Genomic DNA, 24374 nt, shown 5'->3' with positions numbered 1-24374 from the left:
CTCCAGGCTGAGCAAGGAATTCAGTCTGTGAATTAAGAACTGTGAACTGCTTATAGTGTCTAGTGGGGTGAGAAAAACTGCTTGATTCAAATCTTTCTTAGTCCGACAAAGTTTAGAATTTAGACTGTGATTTTACTTTTATTTCTTATGTAATCAACTCTGGCCTCTATGCTTAACACTGATAATCACTTAAAATCTATCTTTCTGTAGTTAATAAACTTATTTTAATATTTTTTTATTTTTCAGTGAGTTTGTCTTAAGTGTTTGGTGAATCTGCTCAGATTACAAAGGCTGGTGCATGTCCACTATCTTTTCATGAAATGGCAAACTAATTAATGAGCTTACATTGTTCAAGAGAAGATCTTGAGCAGTGTAAGATGGTACATTTCGAGAGTGCAAGGCTGGGAAGTGTGGGGGATTTTCTGGTGTTTCCCTGTGTATGGTTCATGAGTGGCTTAAAGGGCATTCATGCAATTTAGCTGGGTCTGTCCCTGCATTTTGTTGACTGAGTGATTACAGCCTCTGGAGGGATTTGCTGTTTGTCACTAGCAAAATATCATGAGAGACAGGCCAGACTGGAGATTTAAGTGGGCACAGCAGTCCCACAATTCGAGGTTGTACCCCAGGTTATCACACACATCAAACAGTTTTTCCTCTGAATCCCCCTCTCCTTGCCCTGTCCTCACTCCTGGGGTTATGTGGAGTTGAGGAAAACATCCTACCTAGCCATTATCACCCCTCTTTGGTGAAATGTTGGTCTTTTAGTTCTCATTAACATCATGTATGTGGAGGGATGACTGTGGCACTAAGATTCCAGTGGTTTCAAATATCACTTCCCTGTGGCCACAGAGTATGAACACATACCTTGTATGATGGCTAGCAGAATGACAATTACAAAGAAGAAGAAAGTAATGTCAAAGATGATCCGATAGATCTCATATTCATCTCCTGCTGGATCCTCAATTTCATCACCAATGCCTCCGCCCGCACGCACTCCAACATACATATGAAACATGTAGCACTGGAAAAAAATGAGAAAATGAAAGAACACATAACCATTTAAATAACCCATTCTCCAAGATTTTGGCTACTTATTATTATGTATTTGTATGACAGTAGTACCTAAAAGCCCCAACTGAGAATGGGATCCCATTGGGAGGTCCTGTAGAAACAGAGAGACTGTTCCTGGATTGAAAAGCTTACAGTCTAAATAAGCAAGGAAAAGAAAGGGCAAATTTCTTATTTATTTAGAGAAGAGGAAGAGGAAACAGAGGCACAGAGAGGTGAAATGAAATTGCCCAAGGTCACACAGCAAGTCAATGGCAGAGCTAGGAATAGAAATGCAGTTTCCTGATTCTCAGTCCAGTGCCTTATCTATTAGACCATGCTGGCTCTCTTTTTTCCCCTCTTTTTTGGGGGGGAGGTGGGGTGGGGGTGGGGGTAATTTTACAGCAAGATTGGAAATGCTGCTGAGAGATTCAAGATGCAAAATTTCATGTTTTCCAATTGCACCATAAAACAAAAAGGAAAGAGTGTTACAACAATTTTACCTGATTGAAAAAAAACTGCTAATTGCTCGTAAGTTATATGGTCTTATTGTTTGCATAGCATGGCCTAGTGAAGTAAGCATGAGGCGACAATGCAGGCACTGCTATATTCTAATTTTGGCTCTGCAACTGAATTGCTGTGTCCACCTTTGATACCGAAGAGTCTGACTCTGTGTCTGTAGATATAAAGTGGAGATGAGAATACGTATTGCAAAGTTTCTCTGAAATGTAAAATGATAATGATTACTATTATTGTAATCTGTTGCCTTTTAAATAAAATTGTATTTCTTTATTCTTTCCCCATCTTCAGTACCTCAAAGGAAAAACAGCTCCTGAGAATCCTTCTTCAGAGGACGTGTTAGAGATGCATGAGATAATTAATGTGCACTTCCATTCTGAAGAGTGACTAGTAATAGCAATGTGGGGTGTCTTGTTTACCACATCACAATGATCTCATATCAAATGTGCTCAGTTTAAGAGTTAAAATATTTTTTTTCTGACTCCCAACCCTACAGACCCACTCTGGGATCTTAAGATCAAGCTGGGCTCTTTTCTGGAATGACCACAACTTCACAAGTCATGATGATTCTACAGTGCGAATGATGTTCTCAGTTATACTTGCACAAGACCTTCCAGAGCCTTGTACAGGTGGTACTGAAGGCACTGTGTCACCTGCAGGATCATTATTGCTGCTGATGAGGCTGCGTTAGAAAGAGAAAGCTTGTCTTTTCAGAGCCCAGGTTGAGTTTTAGAGGGGGTGGTCATTTTTATCTGTAAACTGACTAAATGGGATATCAAATTGGTGATATGTAAGAAATACGGAATCCCAAAGGTGCCATTTACATAAGAATTTTTCAGAGTACAAATCATACTTTAAGAGAACAAAATGAAAGTTTTAAGAATGAGAAATCTGGATTAAAATCCTGCATCTTTGAAAAGCAAATCAAGATGTTACACACTCATTTGGTCCGGAGGAAGGGGCAACAGTGACAGGTGGTAGAATTAGTATATGGAATTGTGCTCTGTGCGGTCCCAAAAGCACATAGGCAGGTAAAGAACATAGCTAGCTGTGTGCAAAAGTTCCAGCAGATGGATTTCATGCCTGATTCCATGACCATTGCTTCCACTGAGTATTATTTTACTTCAGGAGTAGTCACATTTAGATCTGGGGGCTATATGCAGACTAAGTTCCTCCTCAACATACATAAGGATAGCAGAATCTGACCCTTTCTGATTAAGGGCAGTGCAAGAAGCTGCAATTCAGGGCAATTACTGTAATTTTTTTTTAGTCTGCAGGGGATGGGGCAGGAAGAAATCTATTTTGTTCAGGTTCATATACCACCTTTGTTACCTTGGTATCTGAGCACCTTCCAGTCATGCATTAAACAATTTCACTAACACCTGTCACATGTGGTTCAATTTCTTTCTCATCCTCCCCGCAGGGAGAAAATTGTGTGTGTTTTGATAGCTTTTTGGTTTGGGGGGGCTGAATAATCGGCTTACATGTGTCATGCTATCTTATACAAACTGTTCCAAATCAGAATTTTTTCACTCTTTGAATTTTTCACTCTTTGGATTATTTTACACTTTCCCCTCCTCTTGTACTATGATCAGAATAGGATCACATCACATCTCCATGTTGCTATCATTAGAAATGTAACTTCAACACACATCCTAAAAACATTCTTCATTTGATCCAATCAACAAATATGGCAAGAAAACTAGGAGCCACTCTGCAAACTGCACAACTGCATAGTATTTCAGACAAATGGAACACCTTTGAACACTAGGGCTTTCCCAATCTGAAGCTACGTTTGCAATTTGGGCATACTATTGTAGAACGGCAACAAACCCTGCCTGCTTATAAACTGTATTAGGTCCAGAATTATGTTGTTGGGTTTTTTTGGCACGATGGGGATGAAATTTATTTTTCTTTTGTGATGGACTGCTACTTGAGGAACCAGTTTCACACATTTGTCTTCCACTTGTAAGCACTGAAATAAAGTGGGCTTGATTGTGTTTTTGCAGTCTTCCCTGTATAAGTGGTGCATATGGTGCTGAAGAAAGACCAGTGCAGTAAAGACATCAGGCCTGAGAAAGTCATGTTTCCTTCCTTCATCCCCACTTTCTCCTCTGGCACTTTCCACTTGCAGAGGACAACCCCATAGCACTTCCAGTTTAGTTGCATTGACCAGTGCATTAGGAGAGGTGGCGTCAATGTTCCAGCCATTTCCACCTCTCCCCACCCACTTACATGGTCAGGGAGCATCAAGTCCACAGTCCCCATTTACTGCTATGCATTTAGACCCAAGTTCTGGGAAGGCCAAGCAGTTTCTTATTCCCCCTTGAATCCCAGTGTGGCCCTGTAGCACAGACCACAATCTATCCCATTAGCAGTTTATCTTTATTCCTTTGATTTATCTTTATACAGAAAGTGTCCATTCATTGCATCTTGCCTTGCCTCCCTCCCATCCCTACAACCTCCACTCCTGACTGGATCAGAGGATTCTGAAATGCAATCGATTCATTTCTCTCTGAAATCAATTGGAAATTCAAAATGGAATTAATTATGTCAAGCTACAAAAGTGCCAAGGAGATATCGCACTGTCGGTTATGGTACTTATACTTGAAAGTGGATGTTCTCTACTGGCTAATTTACAAACATGCTAACGCTAAAAAGAAAACCTTTCCATTTCCTAATGAGTATTCCTAATGTATTTCAAATCAAATGGACTTCAAAGCACAGAGAAAGCTGACAGGTATTGTGGGCCAAATTCTGATCTTGCACTCTTGTAAATCAGTAGTAGCTCCATGGAAATCAGTGGGATTACTCTGGATTACACTGGCATAACATAGAAGAATCTGGCCCTGTATGTCATTGCTGTACAGCTAGTCAAATTATGCTCTGGGTTGCACTGATGTAACTCTGCATTAGTTCCACTAAGTCAATTTTGTTCCTATAGTTTTCACTATAGTTTAAGCCAGTGAAACTGGGTGCAGAAATTGGTTCTTAAGAAGTATCCTGTGGAGAGTGTAAGGCTACTTCATCTTAATAAAATACCTGTAGAATGTACCAACACCAATAACTAGGTGCTAAGAAAAGGCATGAGAAATCCAAGAGCCATAATGCGGTATACAGTAACAGGAATGATCTTATAATTATTTTGTTCACAAATAGTTCACAGCACAGCAATTTGAGACTTACAAAGCCACGGCCAAAGGAGGAAAGTGCACTCCCGTGGAAAATACCATAGCATTTTTACAAGGGTTTTTAGTAATGTTATTTTCTTTTAAATTTTTTCTGATTATTAGAATTTTTAAAATATGTGGTATTGGTTATTGGGAAATGAGGTAAATAATATGTAAAAAATACATCAGAAAGTCATTACATTCCTTAGATTTTGTAATGATCTAGGCAACGTCTTCTGAATCAGCAAAATTTGACACTATCAGACCCTTTCAAATGGCAATTTAAAACAATTGGTAAATAACTGTCAGGCTAACATGCACCAGAAAGTTTCCAGTGACAGAGATGTCAACGGAAGACATCCAACCAACCAATTGAGGTTAGTGGGAATCATTGGTAACAGTTTACAATAACCACACAACTGTCTGTATGGCCTGTAAAACTGCAGCATTCAGAAGTCCTTTCATGCAACTTTTGAGAAAGCCTCATGCAGTGAAACAACTTTCTGACTTTGTTTGATTTTTTTAGTCTCACATAAATCATATCAAAGACTAATGTCACATTATTTCATCTTCATTTCATTTGTGGTCACGTTCTCTAACTCCTGCAGGTTTGTATTACATTTTTTATTCCTTCATGCTTCACTGATAATCTTCCTGTTGTGAGCAGCCATCCTTCTGGCTATAGATATTATTCAGGAACAGTTGCATGAAAATAGGGGAGGGGAACAGGAAATATCATAATAACTTAAGTAAAGATGAGCAAAAAGCAAACAGACTTACTGTTAGCATATCATCACATTTCATATCTGGCATATCTCCATCTTCACTCTTGTTGTAGAATTTACGGAAAAAATTGAATGCCACTACTGTGTACAAGTAGACTACCACTGCCAGTAATCCCACTGTTAACACAAGCTAGAAGAGAGAATTATATGATGGATGTATTAACACCATGAAAGCATGCAGTGCAATTTTCTTATATGATGGGGAAAAGAGAGAAATAATAAACTACATTTACTGGCGAAGATAAACTCACTTTATTTACCCCCATCTCTCTCCCTCCCCAATCTGGCATTTTAAAAAGGAATTTTTGTTTTATTTTAGTAAAATATAAGTGGATTTTATGCAATGTTAGAGCATTTAAATTGGCTCATGAATGTTAAAATGTTTCTAGAACTTTGAGGCAAATGAACAAAAAAAATTAGCAAAAATGTAAATTCATATCCATACCGATATGTGCTCACATACAGACAGAAAAGAAGGTATTTCTATTCTGTAAGCTTAAAAAATACATTCCTGTTTCCTATTTATAGTATCAGTGCAGGTCACAAGTACATTCCAATGCAACAATTATTAAATTAAATACCAAATGTCTGGGAAATTAAAACGGTTGTAAGTCAATTCTGTGTACATACAGCATGTTTTGAGTTTGCCAGATACTCACTTTGAGCTTCTATCCAAGGATCTCAAAGTATTTTATGAACATCAATTATGTAAGCCTTTTACCTACCTATCCATGGATTTTAAGTATTATTCCCATTACATAGAATGGGAAGCTGAGACAGAGAAAACTTTCCCAAGGTCACAAAGCAAGTGTGCTGCAAAATAAGAAAAAGTCTCCAGAATATTCTAATTTCCTTATTTTGTATGGAACAGTAGAAAATATGAGATCTTCGCTTTTGTGTTTGAAATTTTAAATGAGCAAAATTTGTAATGAATGTAGATTTAGAATGGAAGACAAATTTTTCTAGAAGTTAAAACCAGTTTTAGATTTACTGACCAATTAGATTTAAGAGTATTCTTTGATCAATCTGTAAATCAGTGCCACTATTTGAAAGTGTTATTTCATCTCCATGCACTTCCACTTTGATGCAAAACTACACTTCAGAAGCAAATTGCACAGACCCGACTTGCAAAATTTGGTGCATCTTGGAGTTTGTGTAGAAAAGTGGCATTAAAAAAGTTTGCTATCTAGCTTGGTGGCAATCTTATAGTGACACAGTTTCAGTTATATCTGAGGGATCCTAGAAAAAACAGCACATTAATGTTAGTGTAATATCTTCTCTCATAAATGGCAATAAATCCCCCCAAGTCCTCAATTGCTAAAGCATTAAAATATTGACTTGAGCCAGATGAAAAGTAGTTAGAAGTGAATTACAATTTCCTGCAGCAAATATTTGAAAAGAATGAATATTTTAACAAATAATTTTCATAACTATCTGAATTATGAAGTACTATATCACCTTACATTCTATGTACTTAACTTGTAAAGGCTTCATGTAAAAGCTGCAGATCTGCTCAATCATATCTGGACATTTAAAAGGACATGTGGCTGGAACGCTAAAATTTGACCAACCTAAAGTGAACGTAACTCAGTATTGCAAGTCTCTCCAAACTTGCATGCATCAACCTTGCAAAATTCTACCTGTCCATTGGTCAAGGACAACTAATTTTTTTTGGGGGTGGGGGGGGACGACAACAGGCAAGTAAAAGATAATACTTTTTCTGTATCATTAGTCATCATTGTAATGGGCAAACAAATAGATATTGTGCTTCCCTTGGTAAATATGAGTCACAGTAAATGAAAAAACTTAGCACTGGTTTGTAATTCTCAAGTTGAAACCAGAGCAGGGTTTGCTTTTCTAACATATAAATTATCATTGTTTGCAACCTTTTAAAAAAGCAATTTTCTAGGCCCTGCAAAGAGAATCATGCAATTTTTCAAACAGGTTAAACTTTAAGGTCTAGTAATCATGTCAATGAGTGGTCATTGATCTTGTGTGACCAAATGTGCTTCTAGTTACCGGGCTAATCCTGATTTAAACAGGATTGACAGAGTACTGAATTTGGCTTTCTGTGTACACTAGTGATACTCACTATCTAACTGGGATGGGGCCTTTCTTAAATCATAGCAAGGGATATCAGTCACTTGCATTCACTTTCCTATCTTACATGCCACATCTCTGTGGCTGTCCTGTCCCATCTATTTTAAAAAACCAGAAACTTAATGTTATCTATGGTGATATTATAGCAGAGGTATGTACAATGTATGTCCATGAGCCTGTAGGGGTTGTTACTTTCCAGGACATAACTTTAAGACCTCAGCCCTTCAGTAGTAGCTGTATGAGCACTCTTTTGCCCACACAGATTTGACCTCATTATCAGGGCCTAAAGTGCTGCAATATAATAGTAACGCAATTATAAGCTCCCCACCAGAAGCTAAAGTATAGGGTAATTTCATTTTATTCATGCTCACACTCTATTTTATTATTCTAAGAGCAAAGGCTGCAGTAGGTTGGCTTGTATACCTGTGTGAGACTCACATTTTCTACTATACAAACCAAACTCATTTATTTAGTTAAATTTTTAAAAAGCTCTTCTCCAGTGCTCTAGGCACTTGTTCAAACATTACAGTAAATAACTTGTCCTTTTGGAGAGTTGCTTCAAAGTGTTCTACTGGATAGCCATCTGTCAGGGACAGATTTCAACTCCCAGCAGCCACTGTAGCTGCTATGAAAAATAGATTAAAACACTTGTTTAAACATTTGTTGAAACACATTTAAATGAAGTTGTAGTGGCTACTGAGAGTGTTAACCATCCCCTGCACAGATCATGGAATGGAAACACAATGGGGACAATCCACTGTCCTACAAATATTTGAGGGACTCCAGAAAGACAAAGCAGAGACTTAGGGTGGCCACTCTTTCCTTTGCCTTAAAACATATTCCCTTATATTTCCTTCAAGTTTCAAGCAAATAGAACTTTGCACACATGGGGCCTACATAACTGTACATAGATCAGGCAAATAGATAGTTTTGCCCCACAAGTTTCCTAGAACAACAAATCTGAGATGAGAGGCAGAAAAAAAGTGATTTTTCACTATGTATCCCATAAAACTATTGAGAGGGAAGTCCTGGGTTTTCCTCAACTGGAAAATAAATTTTTAATCTGACAATTTCATATAAAACAAGGAAATATTCTCAGTTCAGTCTGTAATATCACTTTACTATAATCCAATATTGTGTAAATACAGTCTCTGATTAGCAGTATTTGAATTTTATCCATCATTTCCCAATTAAAGCAGCATTTCCAGGTCAGTGTTCTCCAACCCCCTAATTCTGAACCTAATTCTAATAATGAACCTCCCCTCCCAACATCCCAAGAACCCTATTGCTTCCCTCTCAAAATATTTAGTTCTACAGACAGACTTTGTGAGCCCCATAGGGTTTGAAAATCCCTTTTTTAGATAAGAAACCTGATTAATAGCTTATCAATGTGTGTGAATAAGCAGGACTGTCTCCTGCCTTTAAATATGAGGGGCTGCCTCACTGCATAATTTAGACTATAAACAGTGCCTGTAAAATTGGTGATATGGACAACCTAGCTGAAGGCAGGATTCACCTTGCATCTAATAGCTACTCACATCACACTCATTCACACAGATGAGGAGCCTGCTAAAGACTTACATTCAGATTGCATTAATTTGCTTAAAATAAAGCATAGTAGTCCATTTCTATAAATCACTCAACAATTAAACTGGAGCCAGATAGATATAGTTTAAATTGAAATTTTTGTGATGCAAAATGCAGTCTGCCAGCTGATGAGTTACTAACAGCAAAATCATGGAATGCTGTTTTTGTGGTTTACATTGCTGTGGTCAAAATCACGCGTAGCCAACTTGAACAGTGTTGTGTTTTGTCAACAAAAATTTTAAAAAAACCCAGTGACTAATCTATCAGGATCTTTAATCCTGATGTGCATTGTAGGTGAAATTAACCCAAGCTCAAAGGGTCATATGTAAAGAATAAGCCATGCTTAAACTCTGCATTAAGGTACAAAATTTCAGCCCAGTCCCCCAACCTGTTTAATTTAGCTCGGAGCTGGATATATCCATGGCTGGGGAGGAAAAGAAGGCTACCAACTAAATACATTGCCAGTCTATGGCTATTTATACAGCTCCGACTGTAGTAACCACTAGAGTTCTAACACACCCTCTGCACAGAGAGGCATAATGGAAGGATCCATGTAGCAGCAGATCCTCTGGCCCTCTCTCTGCCTCACCCCTAGCATGGTTGTACACAAGATGACATTGCAGAGAAAGCTCCCAAACCCTTTCCTATCCCTCCTTGTATATCAGAACTGCATCAGGTGAGTTGCTAGGAGGGTGTCTGCACCCACAGAGGATGACCTGTATTTTCCCTGAAGTAAGTACTTGCGTGGGCCTTTTGCTCGTTAGACTTTCAATATACTAGAAGCCAAGGATCATAGCAAGAGTGCTGCTATAACAGAACTAAATTGACAGTAAAACTTGGTTATTTTCTTTAATATATGTCTGAAATATAACTTCAGACATCATGATTATCCTCCAGCCCAGCTTCCTCATCAATACAAGACTAAACTGCAATTAAAGAACATTTCTCCTTTCAATCCTTGAGAAAAGTTTTCCCCAGTCAGTTTGAATTCAGCCACGGGATGAACCTAACTGAGCATTCCTTCAGCAAAAAAGGGAGAGGGAGATGAAGCTTGATACCTGTTTGCCATTATGGGTTACTGATGACAGAATAGTTCGTAGTGTCTTGAATCCCATTGCAATGTCAAGGAGATGAGCAGCAAAGAAAAAGTTGTTGTAATGGCCAAGGATTGACATAGTCATATACCAGGCTAGGTAAAGGAAAGACTATTAGGAAAAAAAGAGAGAGAATTGCATTAGGAAAACAGGAAATGAAATCTACAGCCTTGAGTAATAACCAGTCTTACCTTAGTCACAAAGTAAAAGAGAGAATTATATTAGAGCTCAAACTTGCCTTTCTGTTGGGTATTCAGGTATGGTGGTTTACTATAGTGATGCTTGCTAGAGCTGGTTAGGAGTTTGATGACAAAATATTTTTTGTCAAAAATGCCAATTTGTCAAAACTCAAACCTATTCAGAAGAAGAGTAAGTTTTTACAAAATTTTCAACTTGAAAATTTTTTGAAGTGAATTTCAAAATTCTCCTTACATTTAGTTTCAACATTCTCCAACCAAAAAAAATTGTTCTTCTGATTCCAAATTACTTTTCGTTCAGAAATGCAAACAAATTATAGTAAATAAAATACAGAAAAATTAAAAATGGTTGAAACAGAAATGAAATATTTTGAATTATAGAAACAAAAAGTTTGAATTGACCTGAACCATTTATTTATTTATGGATTTTCAGTGTGCAAAAATTTTGAGATTTTTACTTTTCATCCCAATTTGGGACAGGAAAATCACTTCCTACAAAGCTTTAATGTTTGGATCTCTGCTATTAAAGAAGGACAAACCTTAGATCAGGCTTGAAAACACATGGATATTTATAAAATAAGTTCAGGTTTGTCAGGGTTTTATTTTTTATTCTGAATGCTGTTGTTGCAGATATTTATAACGGAATAAGAGCTTACGACTCCACAACCCAACTATATATGATATTATAGCATTTTGCTCTCAAATGGTCAGGATTATAATTTCACCCAGCATTCAGCAAGAGAAGTAGATAGAAGCTGAGGGAAGAAATATCTTTCATAGTTGGCAAAAGAGGTAAGAAAAAGTATGAGAAATATACAAGAAAATGGATGCGTAGGCGGGCTTACATCCAATCCAGCACTGGTCATGTCACTGCTTTGGTTTACCTTCAATTTCACATCAAACCAATCACCACATCTGTTTTTTTCACAGTACTGCTCCCCTTCTAGGTGTGGTTTATTACTATAAAATAATACTCTAAACCTTCCAGACCTCTTCTCTGGGCTCATTTAGTCCTTTCAATTTATGATGGACTTTAGCTTCCATATAACCCTCCCTCTAGACTCAAAAGTCTTTACAGTCCTCAATCAGAGTTTCCTCTTGCTTATAGTTCTCCCTTCAGGCTCACAGTCCTATGCACCCCTCCGACCTCAGCGGTCTCTTGTTCCCTGCAGGTCCCTAAGCCTGGGAAAGCAGGAGAACTGCCACCTGCCCTTTCCCAGTAAGCTCCCACCCCAAACTCAGGCTCAGCAGGCCTGCTTCTCAGTCACCAGTTCTCCATCCTTTGCATGCATTCCCTTTATCTGGGGAGGTGAACTAGGCCTGGGATGGGGGAGGCTGAGTCCTAACCCTCAAAGGTCAAGCTCACCCTGTGACAGGATATCATTTGATAGGTTGGATATTTTTTTAACATGGAAATGAAGAAGAGTAGAGTTAATAAATCACATTCTGTGCCATATTCTTCTACTTCCAGATATACCAGTGTAAATCGAGAGTAACTCCACTGAAATCAACTATCGCTATCTGTACTTGTTCTAGTAATTCTCAGTGGCTCCACATATAAAATGGAAATAGATCTAAGCCTGGCATGAGAAATTGTGATTAAAGTTGATACCCACACTAAAATAGTTCAGATTCACTCTTTTCTAATTTTTACAAAATACCACACACAAATTGTTGCAAGTTTCTGTGCACAACTGAGGTGCACAAAAACAAATCAGAGAAAGACCCAGCTGAACTCTACTGAAGTCAAGGAAGTTTCTGCAGATTTTTACCTGTATAACTGAGACAGGAGTTTGGCTTCCTGTCCAAGTTCACAGGTCAGGGTTAAAAAGCAAAATTACCTCCCTTATCAGATTAGTAAATTGTTATCAGTAGCATACAGAAGTAATCAGATTCATACATTTCAACCAATTTCTCATGCTTAGAACTCTGTTTTATTTTATTATACATGTAGTAAAATGAACTTACATTATCAGTGAAAACAACTCCTAATTTCCACATCTGATACTTTACGTCAATGGAATTTAGCCTGCAAAAAAAGCAGATGCATATAAAAGTTCAGTGAGAAATCACACAGCATCCATTCTACTGTAAGTGCATTATCCTGTAGGTATAATAAGCTACAATTGTCCTGTTTCTCCTAAAGTTGAAAGGAATAGTAGAATTCATATAGAGAACATGCTGTTATTGTGGGATGTTCCTATCTGAAACGTTAGCAGGAAAATGTTTATATAAACAGATCTCATGTGTCTTTGTCCTACTGAAACCAGGGATGAGGGCTATTGAAAGAAAGGGGTATTAGGATACTACAAATGAAGCTGGGAAATTTGTGAGAGAGGAAGATGAGAGGGTTTAATCATGGAGGAGAGCAAATTTAGTATGTTTAACAACAGCAGCAGCAACAAAATGAATGGCAACTCTCTGACTGTGGATTAGATTGTGCCATTCTGGCATAGCCCTGCACTGGGGGCAGTGTGGAACTCCATGCCAGCCAAAGCAGCATAACAGAAACTATCTCAGAGAGGCAGAATGCCACTCGGAGTTCCCCAGTACACAGGGGCATCACACAAACTGTTACACTCCACTTTATGGGCTGCAGCATGTAGCTTCTCAACCAGACCAGCCAGTTCCACTGGCCAGCTCAGCTTCCCATTACTCTCTACAACTTCCCTGGTCTCTTAAGGCAACCGATGCTATAAGGGAAGGAATTAGGCAACAGTTTCTACATTTGAGTGCCAGGGTTGTCATTCTGTCCAGTCATTAGAAGAGCATAGAAGATTCTTTACTTCCTTCTTTACCACTACACACCCATTAAAGGCTAAGTCAGAATCCAGTCTATACTTGTATGTTGCATCCCTTTCCCCTCACTCATTGTCTGTCTTTGTCCTTTTTAGTCTTTACACTCCATAAAACAGGGAATAAGTCTTCTGTGTTTGGAGAGCTCCCAACACACCTTGGGTTCTACTGCAGTAATGATTGTGTTAAAACAGACACACATGAGAGATTTAAAATTAGGGATATTCATAGATAAAAATGAAATATTCATTCAGAAATCTACACCTGTTAGTATTTTAGTAAAATTATTTCCAAGGAATTTTCAATTACAGTTAGCATTCTATTACCAGTAAAAAATATTGTATATCCACTCTACAGTATTTACTCATTTGCTGTATTGCTACCTGTTACCGGCCGTTTTCATAAGAACGGCCATACTGGGTCCATCTAGCCCAGTATCCTGCCAGGTGCTTCAGAGGGAATGAACAGAAAAGATAATCATCAAGTGATCCATCCCCTCTCATGCTGTCCTTCTCCAACCATTCAACCCCTTCAGTGGCACAGCATCACTTACCCATGACCACTATGCTTCTCTCCTTCTTCCCCCTGAGATTGATTCTGACTTCTTACTCCAACAATCTCTTCCTCTCAACCCCAAAAACTTAAAGCTAAATTTTTTATAATACAAATAAACCATTTTTTGTAAGCAGGTGAGACAAGAACCTAACAAGAGCCATCACCATGGCTGCTTGCTTGGGCATTAAGCCCTATTACATGTTGAGCCACTTTCTGGTTCTTTATCTTTATGGAGTGGAAATTATTTGAGCAATCTGTGAAGTGTTTAGCACAAATAGACCCTATTCTGATTGGGGACTTTGTGGACAATTATAATGTAGATAATTATATTAAAATATTATCCACCTTCTCCATATAATTATGAGCCAATTAAATGCTCCTTCAAATAAAGAGCAAACAACAATTATTAGTGTTAGATATAGTGTAGACAGGTGTAGTACCCTTGTCATCTCAAATTGTGTAGTGGTTCTCTAATGGGTGCTTGTGAGAGTTTTACCTAAGGCCACTAACATAATGTAATCTACTCGGGGCTTAAACCCAGGTCTCCCAAGATTAGAGCAGGTTTTGTTAGATTCTCAATTTCATGGACAGGACAATTCACCAAAAATAAAATAATTTCTCTGCTTTGATTAAGTGTTAACCATTCAGAGAAGATTTTGCCATCAAATCAGTTGAACTTCCATTCAAAGTAGTAGTAATTATTATTTATATAGCGCATAAGTCTACAAGGAGATTTACAGGTCAATAAAAAAGCAGAAGACCAAGTTCTATCTTATGTGCACTAGTATAAATCAGTAGTTATTTCACAGAAGTCAATGAAGTAACAAGGATATGAAACCTATGTTGAGTGTGATCAGAATCAGGACAACGTTCTCTGTCCAAAGGAACTTGCAACATATTTAATTGTGATTCCGCTGATTTTACTTATAACAATGCCAATTTACTTAACACAGAGGAACTGTAAAGGTGGTGGTTGTTTGGATTAGTGGGAAATTTGTCCTTTGACTCATTCTCACACATATTTTTCACTATATAAATTTAATTTTACCACAGAAATGATACAGACGATACAGTAAATCATATACCATATTAACACTTATTTAGTCTCTTGCCACACGCAAACACGCATTGATTTCCATAGGACTGCTCACTGTGAGTAGAAATGGCACCATTGGGTTTTTAATAAACAATCTCTGCTGACAGAAATAGAAATAGTTTTAACACAGAAAGAAGTATGGCCTAGTAGGCCACACATGGGGACTAAAAGTATTTGTGTCCTAACCCCAATTTTACTACTGATTTGGCGTGTGGTCTTAAACAAGTTCATTGACCTCTCTGTGATTCAATTTCCCCACCTGTATACTAATTATCTAGTTCACAGCACTCTAAATCATGTGAAAATTAACGTTTTTATGCAAAATACAAATGTTATTAATGTTTTTTAAAGAATGTGTTGTTACTTACCTTCATACCCATAGCAATTTGTTTTCCATATCATCTCTTTACCCTATTTATTTCAAGTTTGCACATCACTTGATATAGTTGAGAAAATTAATAGAATGTTATCATATAAAAGTTACATGGGGCATGCTATTGCAGACACAAATCAAAAGGACAAACTTGCATGGTTACTAGTTCCCCTTGGAATATTATTGGCTAAGTTCACATTGTGTTCGATAGGCCTCTTGGTCAGAAAAGTTTTGTATAATGTAACTTTTTCTCCCCAGGACAACAAAATTATGCTGTCTTTGTATCTGACCACCTCCAAACTACTTAATGAGATCTCAGTGTCTGTCAGACTTGAATGCACATTTGTTGCTCTAACATTCAAAAAGAATAAGCAATTGTTGCACTCCTATGGGTTTGAGAGCATCCTTGAGCAGTGCTTCTGACATGGACACTGGCCTAGGAACAGAGAGCTTTAGATGACTTTACCTGGAGGGAAATAATAGATTCCTCTGAGGACGAGTTATTTTGGGTCTTGAGTCCTCCAACTAGATGACTGCTAGAGAGTACTCTGCATAGGATGACCAGATGTCCCAATTTTATAGGGACAGTCCCAATTTTGGGTCTTTTTCTAGGCTCCTATTACCCCTCACCCCATCCCGGTTTTTCACATTTGCTGTCTGGTCACTGTAACTCTGAACCTTAGTACAGTGAGGCAACAATGGAAGGGTATTAGGCTAGATTCTGCTGCCATTTACACTGGTGAAAATCTGAGCAATCCCATTAAATCTGTGCCATTGTTTAGAACATATCCTTCAAAACTACAAGACTTGACCCCTGCAGAGGAGAAGAGCTGGGCCCTATCTTGACTGATCAAAATAACATATTGCAGTTTGTCTTTTGGGATGTGATCTGTTTTCCTTTCAGAGTTGAAATATAAAATCTAAGAGCCAATATTATGGTTCAAAGCTGTTCAACTGTTATACAACCTGGTCTCTTGCAGTTTCCAGACCATGAACTGCAAGGTGACACTCCGACCCTAAACTGGATGAAGAAATGGGAACAGTAGAGCCAAAAGGTACTGCCACCGTCAGAGGACAATGTATTTAGGAATAACTCTCTTCACTGAGTGAAGATGATACAACAATATACCATGGATACTAATGGAAACTTAACTTTGACTGTAGAAGCTGCATTCTTAGATTCACAAAAGGGGTGACAACAATACAGGAAGGCCATCAGAACCCATATTGTTATTTAAGATCTGACTATTCCTACTGGTTGCCCTATTGCCTTGACAATGGCTTTTCTTAAGCTTTCAAGTTATCTTGCTGAAGGAAAGCAGAATTCACTTTAGAGTCTATAATTGCTTCCAGAAAAGTTAATACTTGTGTTGTTTATCCTGATATCTAATTTCCTGAATAGAGACTAGGTATGTGTAGGATTTGGATTAGTCTTTGAGCCAAACAAGCTCTGATGATATAGATGTCAAAATAAGGGCATACCAGGAGCTCAATATGGTAAAGATAAACTCTTTTCAATCCCAGTCACTTTGGGTTGGATTTTAACCTTACAATCTAGCCCAATTAAGGGGCAGCATTTAGTTGAGCAGGAGCAGGGCACAAACTGGACTGAGATACAAATTCTTAATCATTCCCTGCTTTTCTCTTGCTTGGGGCAGGAGGTGGCATGGGGTGGAGTAAGCTGTGCCATTCCACTTTCCACTCATTCCATTTTGCATCAGTTCAGCTGTACAAAGCCCCACCCACTCCCTGTCAAACTCTGCAGGAGTGGAAGTAGGAGCCTAGTGGCAAGATGGGCAGCCTGAATAAGGGAGTAAGCAGCTCCTTACATCCCCCTTATTTTTCTGCATGGGCATGCACCCACAGAGGACATGCACTCATTCGTGAGGCCAAGGTAAAAATTGAGGCTCTGCAGATATACTTAACGAAAAGGAGCTGTTGCCCAGTTAGAACATAGGAAACCTACTGTGTGAATCCTAAAGGTCAGGAGAACTGAACCAGTCCTAAAGGAGGGGATTATGCAGACCCTAGAAGCACCATTCAGAACTGGATGCTTCTGATAACTTAGGCCTGGTCTACACTGGGGGTTGGAGGGATTGATCTAAATTATGCAACTTCAGCTATGTGAATAACATAGCTGAAGTCGACGTACTTAGATCTACTTACCAGGGTGTCTTCACTGCAGTGAGTCAACTGCTGACACACCCCTGTCAACTCCACCTGTGCCTCTTGCCTCAGTGGAGTACCGAGTCGATGGGAGAGCGCTCAGCGGTCGATCAATCATGTCTTCACTAGATGCGATAAATCGACCCCTGCTGGATCGACCATTCCAGGGGGAAGTGTAGACATGCACTTAGTGAGTACACCTCTCAAAATGCCCCTCATTTTAGTCCCAAAGTTACCTCTATTTCAGAAAAAAATGGTGTCCTCTCACTTTTCATGTTGACATTTTTTTAAAATCAAAAGTAAAGAATCAAGCAACAGAGGTTACAAAAGCATTATTTACACTACATAAACGAATCCTACAGCATTTTAGTTTATTGAGTGAATAATTTGGTTTCTCTCATTTTGGGTCTTCTTTTGCAAACTGCACCCCACATTTGGGCGTTGGCAGGTCAAGAGGCATTCTCTTGAATCCCGGAGGATCTGGTATTGTATGAAGACCCAGTTTCGGAGGATAAGAAAAGTAATGGCAGTAAAAACTTCCATTGCTTCAAGTCTTGTGTCCGTCTACTCTTCCTGCCTTGGATGTATCACTGGATTAACAGATACTAGAGACTTTTCATGAGGAGAAGAAAACGCAGTCACCTTCTTGAGGTGCATGGGAGAAAGACTAAGTGGAGACCAAGTAAGATCTTTCTGTCCGCTACCGACTTGGAAAGTCATTAGAGCTTTTTGGGTTCTGGATTAGGGTGGTTACTCTTTTTGGTTTGTGTTAGGGGTGACCTATTTGTGCTTAATGGTTGCATGTTGTCATAAATATAAAGGGAAGGGTAAACCCCTTTAAAATCCCTCCTGGCCAGAGGAAAAATCCTCTCACCTGTAAAGGGTTAAGAAGCTAAAGGTAACCTCGTTGGCACCTGACCAAAATGACCAATGAGGAGACAAGATACTTTCAAAAGCTGGGAGGAGGGAGAGAAACAAAGGGTCTGTGTCTGTCTGTATGCTGCTTTTGCCGGAAATAGACCAGGAATGGAGTCTTAGAACTTTAGTAAGTAATCTAGCTAGGTATGTGTTAGATTATGATTTCTTTAAATGGCTGAGAAAAGAACTGTGCTGAATAGAATGACTATTCCTGTCTGTGTGTCTTTTTTGTAACTTAAGGTTTTGCCTAGAGGGATTCTCTATGTTTTGAATCTAATTACCCTGTAAGGTATCTACCATCCTGATTTTACAGAGGGGATTTCTTTACTTCTATTAAAAGTCTTCTTGTAAGAAAACTGAATGCTTTTTCATTGTTCTCAGATGCAAGGGTTTGGGTCTTTTGTCACTTATGCAAATTACTGAGGATTTTTACCAAACCTTCCCCAGGAAGTGGGGTGCAAGGGTTGGGAGGATTTTTGGGGGAAAGACGTGTCCAAACTACGTTTCCCAGTAAACCCAGTTAGAGTTTGGTGGTGGCAGTGGAGATCCAGGGACAAAGGATAAAATTAATTTGTACCTTGGGGAAGTTTTAACCTAAACTGGTGAAAGTAAGCTTAGGAGGTTTTCATGCAGGTCCCCACATCTGTACCCTAGAGTTCAGAGTGGGGGAGGAACCTTGACATATGTACATTTGGGAACATATTTGGTTGTTCCCAGTCTTTCATTCCTGCACTTCTACACTTTTGTTATGGTAACAATTAAAACACCTTATATTTTATAAAACAGATTAAGAACTAGTTCTTCTCCAGAACTTTGCTTTTCTAAGAACCATTGCCACCACATTATCTAATAATTTCCATAATTAAAGAGTGAAATGGCATTATGAAATGATGGAGAAAATAGTTCTAAAATCCTCTCAAATGCAGAAAAGTAGAAACTAAGACTGGTTGTGATGGTGAATTTTTAAAATTTTCATAATGCTTATATTGGTGGCCAGTATGCAAATATCACCTGAACGATTAACTGCTTTAAAATAGTTGCAGGATTTCTAAGACACAATGTATAACTGAAGTATCAGGGGGTAGCCATGTTAGTCTGTATCCACAAAAACAACAAGGAGTCCGGTGGCACCTTAAAAACTAACAGATTTATTTGAGTATAAGCTTTTGTGGGTAAAAACTTCACTTCTTCAGATCAACACATGCACAAATCTACAACTCCATTAAGAAAAAAGTTAAGTCTGGTGCTTTTACCTTAGTTTCAAGTGAACATTTGCCTAAACACTATGGAACACAAAACCACTATGGCAACAGAGAGCCAAGTCTGCAATAGCTGGGATGTCACAGGTCATAGTACTGATGAACTTGCAGAGTCGTGCCATAACAGTTGTACAGAACTTGCCTGCACTATGTTTGGCAACCACCTGTGCTATTTCTCCATCACCTTCAAAAGCACCAGTATAATCAGAGTTTCTTTAAAGGTCCATTTCATTCAGCTACTACATGCAAAAGGTTTTTCTTTTCCAAATACTACATTTTTTTTCCTCCTCAGGAGGTCTACTGATGCTGTAATGTTAATTGGAATTATAACTCTGAACTTTTCAGCCTGAAACATCTTAATGTGCATAAATAAAAACTGTTCAAAGCACCTACAGGGAAGCACCAATTGAAGAATAACTATCAAGTTAAAAAAAACTTTTCAACTTTTAACATTTTCCTAGAATGCTGTCCAAATCAAAACTGTGAAGAGCCATTTTCAATCAGCAAGGCATATACATTAACTTTTTTCACAGGTGCAGTCATTTTCTGTTCAGTGGAAAGCATGTTGGTGGTGGTTTACATATAAATAAAACTGATATGAATTTAAAAAAAACCAACACAAGTATGTAGGGACAAAATTAGAAAGGCCAAGGCACGCAATGAGATTAAACTAGCTAGGAACATAAAGAGTAACAAGAAAGCATTTTACAAATACATTAGAAACAAGAGAAAGACCAAGGACAGGTAGACCCATTACTCAATGAGGAGGGAAAGGCAAAAAGAGAAAACACAGCAATGTCCGAAGTGTTAAATGTCTTTTTTTTCAGTTTTCCCCAAAAAGGTTAGTAGTGATTGGACAACTAACACAGCAAACATGCATGTAAATGGGTAGGCTCAAATAAGGAAAGAACAACTTCAAAATTACTCAGACAAGTTTAGATATCTTCAAGTTGGCAGGGCCAGATGAAATACAACCTAGAACATTTAAGAACTGGCTGAAGAGATCTCTGAGCTTGAGAGATCTCTGAGCCTAATATCCTTCTCTGAAAAGATACCAAGCCTTGTGATGGGGAGAAGCAGTAGATGTGATATATATCAACTTTAGTAAGGCTTTTGCTACTGTCTCACATGACCTTCCCATTAATAAACTAGAGAAATATAGCCTAGATGAACCTACGATAAGGTGGGTACACAACTGGTTAGAAAACAGTACTCAATGGTTATCAACGGTTCACAGTCAAGATGGAAGGGCACGTGGAGTCCTGCGAAAATCGGTTGTGGGTCTGGTTCTATGCAATATCTTCATAAATGATTTGGATAAAGGCATATAGGGTACATTTATAAAGTTTGTGGATGAAATAAAGTTGGGAGGGATTGCAAGCACTTTGGAAGACAGGATTAGAATTCAAAATGATCTTGACAAACTGCAGAAATGGTCTGAAATAAATAGGATGAAATTCAGTAAAGACACATTTTTTGTCTAAACTAAGAAAACATAAGAACAGCCATACTGGGTCAGACCAATGGTCCATCTAGCCCAGTATCCTGTCTTCTGACAGTGGCCAATGCCAAATGCTTCAGAGGGAATGAACATAACAGGAAATCATCAAGTGATCCATCCTGTTGTCCACTACCAGCTTCTGGCAAACAGAGGCTAGGGACACTCAGAGTATAGTGTTGCATCCCTGCCCATCCTGACTAATACACATTGATAGACTTATCCTTCATGAACTTATCTTGTTCTTTTTCAAACCCTGTTATAGTTTTGATCTTCACAACATCTCCTGGCAAAGAGTTCCACACGTTAACTGTGCATTGAGTGAAGTACTTTCTTTTGTTTATTTTAAATCTGCTGCCTACTAATTTCATTGAATGACCCCTATTCTTCTGTTATGTGAAGGAGTAAATAACATTTTCTTTCACTTTCTCCACACCAGTTAAGACTTCATAGACCCCCTTATTCCAAGCTGAAAAGTCCCAGTCTTTTTAATCTCTCCTCATAAGGAAGCTGTTCCATACCGCGAATGATTTTTGTTGTCCTTCTCTGTACCTTTTCCAATTGCAATATCTCATTTTGGAGATGCGGCAACAGGATCTCCACATAGTATTCAAGATGTGGGTGCACCATAGAAGTATATAGAGGCAATATGATATTTTCTGTCTTACTTCTATCCCTTTCCTAATGGCTCCTAACATTCTGTTAGGTTTTTGACTGCCACTGCACACTGAGTAGATGTTTTCAGAGAACTATCCACAATGACTCCAATCTCTTTCTTGAGTGGTGACAGTTAATTTAAACCCCATCATTTGTATGTATAGTTGGGATTATGTTTTCCAATGTGTATTACTTTTCATTTATCAATATTGAATTTCATTTGCCATTTTGTTGCCCAGTTACCTTTGTAATGCTTCGCAGTGTGCTTTGGATTTAACTATCTTGAATAAGTTTGTATTGTCTGCAAAATTTGCCACCTCACTGTTTACCCCTTCTTCCAGATCACTTATGAATATGTTGAACAGCAGTGGGCCTAGTACAGACCCCTGGGGACACCACTATTTATCTCTCTCCATTCTGAAAACTGGCTATTTATTCCTACTCTTTGTTTCCTATCATTTAACCAGTTATTGATCCATGAGAGGTCTTTCCTTCTTATCCCATGACTGCTTATTTTCCCTAAGAGCCTATAGTAAGGGACCTTGTCAAAGGCTTTCTGGAAGTCTAAGTACACTGTAGCCACTGGATCACCTTTTTCCACGTGTTTGTTGACCCCTCAAAGAATTTTAATAGATTGGTGAGGCATGATTTCCTTTTACAAAAGCCACGTTGACTGTTCCCCGACAAATCGTGTTCATCTATATGTTGGATAGCTGTTCTTTACTATGGTTTCAACCAATTTGCCTGATACTGAATTTGGGCTTACCTCCTGTAACTGCCGGGATCACCTCTGAAACCTTTTTTAAAATTGGCATCACACTAGTTATTCCCCAGTCACCTGGTACAAAAGCTGATGTAAGTGATAGGTTACAGGAAAAATCAATTGCACAAACAGAAAATGAGAAATGATTGCCAAGGGAAGAGTACTACCGAAGAGAACCTGGGGGTTATAGTGTATCAGAAACCAAAGGTAGGTCAACAATGTAATACCATTGCAAAAAAAAAGCAATCCTCTGGGATGTATTGGCAGGAGTGTTATAAGAAAAACACAAGAAGAAATTCATCCACCCTACCGAGCACTGATAAGGCCTCAGCTGGAATATTGTGTTCTGTTCTCAGCACCACACTTCAGCAAAGATGTGGACAAACAGGACAAATTCCAGAGGAGAGCAATAAAAATGATTAAAGGTTGAGAAAACATGACCTATGAGAAAAGATTGAAAAAACTTGGTTTGTTTAGTCTGGAGAAGAGAAGACTGAGGGGAGAACATGATAAAAGTCTTCAAGTACGTAAGAGGTTGTTATAAAGATCAGGGTGATAAATTGTTCTCCTTAACCTCTGAGAACAGTACAAGAAGGAATAGGCTTAAATTGCTGCAAGGGAGATTTAGGCTAGACATTAGAAAAAACTTTCTAACTATATGGGTAATTAAGCACTAGAACAAATTACATAGGGAGGCTGTGGAATCTCCGTCATGGCAGGTTTATAAAAACAGGTTAAATCAGGAGCCCCATATCCTTCATAAAAATGGAGGGTGCATGAGGCCCCACCGCTTTTGTGGCCCCACCTGTTCCCCCGTGGCCCTACCCCCCATCAGGCCAGAAGCCGGGCGAGGTAAGAGAAACCCAGGGGTCCCGGGCCACTGTGGGGAGCCCTGGACCATCCACCCAACTTGGGCAGGCGGCCCAAAAGCATCCCCAGGCCCATGTCCCACCCACCCTCCCCCTGGGATGCACCACTCAGAGCAGGTGGAGGGTTTGGGACACTCCACAGTGGCCCAGGTCCCCTGGGCTGCTCTTACCTTGGCCTGGCTGCTGCTCTGAGGCCTCTGAGGCTCCACCCTCTGGCCAGGCCAGAAGCTGGAGCCTGGGGCACTGTGGGGTGCCCCGGACCCTTCACCTGGCCTGGCTGCGGGGCCCAAGAGCAGCCCTCAGGCCATTTCTCCACCACTCGGGGCTCTTTCCTTCTGGCCTGGTTGGGGGGCAGGGCCTCAGGTGAAAGAGGAGGGGCAGGGGCCTATCCCACCTCCCCTTTCCTCCCCACAGTTTCGGCACCACTGGGTTAGACAAACACCTGCCAGGCACGGTCTAGATAATATTAGTCCTGCCTCACTGGAAAGGGACTGGACTAGATGACTTATTGGAGTCCCTTCCAATCTTATATTCCTCTGTTTCTATAAGTGGTAACTAGATACAGCAAGATACAGCCTGAAATCCATGTTGATATTCTTTGCTCTGCTAGTCCATGAACAGTCTAGGTTTTTCCTAAAGGGTTTTGTTCTCTGAAGGCAGAACAGCAATGCTCAACATACATCCAGAGAATGACAGGTTTCAGAGTAGCAGCCGTGTAGATCTGTATTCACAAAAAGAAAAGGAGTGCTTGTGGCACCTTAGAGACTAACAAATTTATTTGAGCATAAGCTTTCATGAGCTACAGCATCCGATGAAGTGAGCTGTAGCTCACGAAAGCTTATGCTCAAATAAATGTGTTATCCAGAGAATGGAATCTCTGGTCTTTACTGATAATAAAAGTTTAAGAAGTATGGGCTGGATGAAT

The 24374-nt window shown here is 39.1% G+C and overlaps 1 protein-coding gene across 16 annotated transcripts in view; it reads right to left on the bottom strand.

Moving 5' to 3' along the window:
* RYR2 (ryanodine receptor 2) overlaps window positions 1-24374 on the bottom strand; it is a 709125-nt gene that overhangs the window by 15851 nt on the left and 668900 nt on the right. For all 16 annotated transcript variants that reach the window (XM_073338185.1, XM_073338183.1, XM_073338188.1 and 13 more), the window contains 4 exons: window positions 12468-12528; window positions 10267-10413; window positions 5517-5651; window positions 865-1021 (listed from right to left, as the gene is read on the bottom strand). In XM_073338185.1, the coding sequence (XP_073194286.1) occupies window positions 865-1021; window positions 5517-5651; window positions 10267-10413; window positions 12468-12528 (500 nt within the window). The remainder of the gene's footprint in view (window positions 1-864; window positions 1022-5516; window positions 5652-10266; window positions 10414-12467; window positions 12529-24374) is intronic.

This window comes from Lepidochelys kempii, chromosome 3 (assembly GCF_965140265.1).
Source record: "Lepidochelys kempii isolate rLepKem1 chromosome 3, rLepKem1.hap2, whole genome shotgun sequence".
In the NCBI taxonomy this organism is placed as follows: Eukaryota; Metazoa; Chordata; order Testudines; family Cheloniidae; genus Lepidochelys; species Lepidochelys kempii.
The sequence above is the reverse complement of the archived record's forward strand: the minus strand, read 5'-3'. Positions and strand labels throughout refer to the sequence as shown.